Below are 2,112 nucleotides of genomic sequence, written 5' to 3' on the forward strand. Positions count from 1 at the left end.
GGGAAGGGAGCGTCTATGTTTAAACTCATGGCTGCCCTCCATAAAATGGAGCTACAAACATATTTGCAAAATATTATAAATAAGTTGGTTGCCGAAAAGATTTTAGTTAAGCGTGCAGAGGCCTCAAATTAAATTTTTCGGCATGGGATTGTTAACTAAGCAGTATCCTACATGGACAATTTTGATCCCATTGCAGACTTTCTGAATCTCAAGTGGGGCTGAGCCTCTATCAAAATAGAATCTATGTAAAGATTCCAATGAAGAGGTCAGTTTTGAGTGCAGGCAAGAGCACACTTCTCTGCCAGAGCAAGGCGAGTTGAGGGTGCTGCCTGTAGCCCTTACGGCAGAGATGGGCTGCTCTCAGTGGATTCCGGGGGGTGTGAGCCTGTGGGGGCCTGCTTCTTGTGCTGGGTGGGCTCACGTTCCTCGGAACTTTTTCCAAGGTGCTGAGGCCAGGATGGTGTGGTGCTTGTCTTTCTGCTTCCACCAACTCCTTGACCTCAGAGTTACCGTGATTTCCCCATGACCTACAGGGTGCGGCATTGACCGGGCGTGCCATAAATATGTATGAGGAAATTCATGGCAGGCAACCGGCTAGCCACTCTGAGCTCACAGATCTAGTTGTATCTGACACCAGGATCAGACCATCTCTTGGGTCTTCTGTCTGAGAGTAAGACTGGACTGAGACTAGACCCCACCTTAAACCAGAGGTTGGGCGTGGTGACAGAGACCTTTTTTAAGTGCTTCAAACGTGTACATATTTTTGTGAAGGATGTTCTTTTTAGTAAAAGATTGTATAACTTAATCACGTATTTATAGTTTTCTTTACCTAATAAAATTTGTGTCTTAAACAGTGTTTTCTCTCATTCCTGTTGGGTGTATGAACTTGGGTGTGATGTCTTCTGTGCATGGGAGGTGACATCATGCAGAGAAAGGAAGGCATGGGCCCCAAGGATGTGCTTTGTGGGGGGATGGGGTCCGGAGAAGCCTATTGTCTGGTCTGTGGTACCCCTTCTGGGCCTCTGTCCCTGGGAATGACAGCACGGTCCATCCACTGTTCAGCTCAGAATGTGAGGTCCACCCTTCTCACCCCACACATCACCAATCCTTGGAAATAAAAGTTGGCCTGCTTATTTCCATCCAGCGCCAAGATCTTCAGTTTCCAAGTCAGCAATAAAGTAAATTCCACACTGCCTGATCTCAGGCCAGAAACTTGGGTGTCATCCCTAGTCCTACCACCTCCTTTATCCCCGCATCCCAGTTTACTGCCTCCTTGGGCTCGGAGATCTGTCTGCTCACCCCTCTAGTCCAGGCCGCCATTTACTCTGTAGACCACCGACATGGCTTCCTCTCAAGTTTTGCTTTTCATCTGCCTCTCCCACACCCATTCTGCCTCCACTCGGCACTTGGGATAATTCAAAGCACAAATCTGGTCATGCCTGCCCCTTGACTTCGTTCACAAGACTCTTCGAGAAGCATGCGCCCCAGCCTGTGCCTCAAGCCCCATCTCTTGCCAGGGCTGCTGAATTTCTCAGCGCCTTGCTTTCTGCTGCAGTCATTTGCAGGACAGTCCCTTCTGCCTGGAATGTACTCCCCATCCATCCCAGGTCCCTTCCTCTAAGCCTCTTTGGAACTATTCCTCTGTCCAGACCAGCACGCACCTGCCCCTGGAGGCCCTCTCCGACACCCCCTGTGGCTTGTCCCTCACACCAATCGGTGCATTGCCAACGTAAACAGCCATGCCTGAGATGAATCGTCTTTAATGCCTATCTCCCCGCGGCGGGACTGCGACCTCCGCCCCGAGCCTCGTGCAGGTTGTTTCTCGGGCCAACATGGAACGTGGCCCTGAAGGGACTCCAGGGCGCCATAGGCAGCCAAGGAGGAACTACAACTCCCAGCATGCCCCGGGCCGACGGCGTAGGAGTCCGCGGCTGTTGCCTAGCGACAGGACGTGTCCCGGAAGACTAGCCGAGCGCGGGGCGGGACTTCCGGGGCCGCTGTTGCATCAGATTGTGGGAAGCTGTCGCTGCGGGTGCGGGTCTCGGATTCCTTAGGATGGCAGGTTCCTCCGGAGAGCAGGGTGAGGCCGCGCGACGGGGCTGGCCGGGGATG

At 52.6% G+C, this 2,112-nt stretch overlaps 1 protein-coding gene across 1 annotated transcript in view; it reads left to right on the plus strand.

Moving 5' to 3' along the window:
- The first annotated feature begins 1,984 nt into the window (after positions 1-1,984).
- Positions 1,985-2,112, plus strand: part of CARS (cysteinyl-tRNA synthetase) — a 45,642-nt gene continuing 45,514 nt past the window's right edge. Inside the window, exon 1 of the mRNA XM_023537359.1 lies at positions 1,985-2,080. Within this exon, the coding sequence (XP_023393127.1) occupies positions 2,056-2,080 (25 nt within the window). The 5' untranslated portion in view covers positions 1,985-2,055. The remainder of the gene's footprint in view (positions 2,081-2,112) is intronic.

The sequence above is a fragment of the Pteropus vampyrus genome, unplaced genomic scaffold (assembly GCF_000151845.1).
Source record: "Pteropus vampyrus isolate Shadow unplaced genomic scaffold, Pvam_2.0 Scaffold187, whole genome shotgun sequence".
NCBI lineage: Eukaryota > Metazoa > Chordata > Mammalia > Chiroptera > Pteropodidae > Pteropus > Pteropus vampyrus.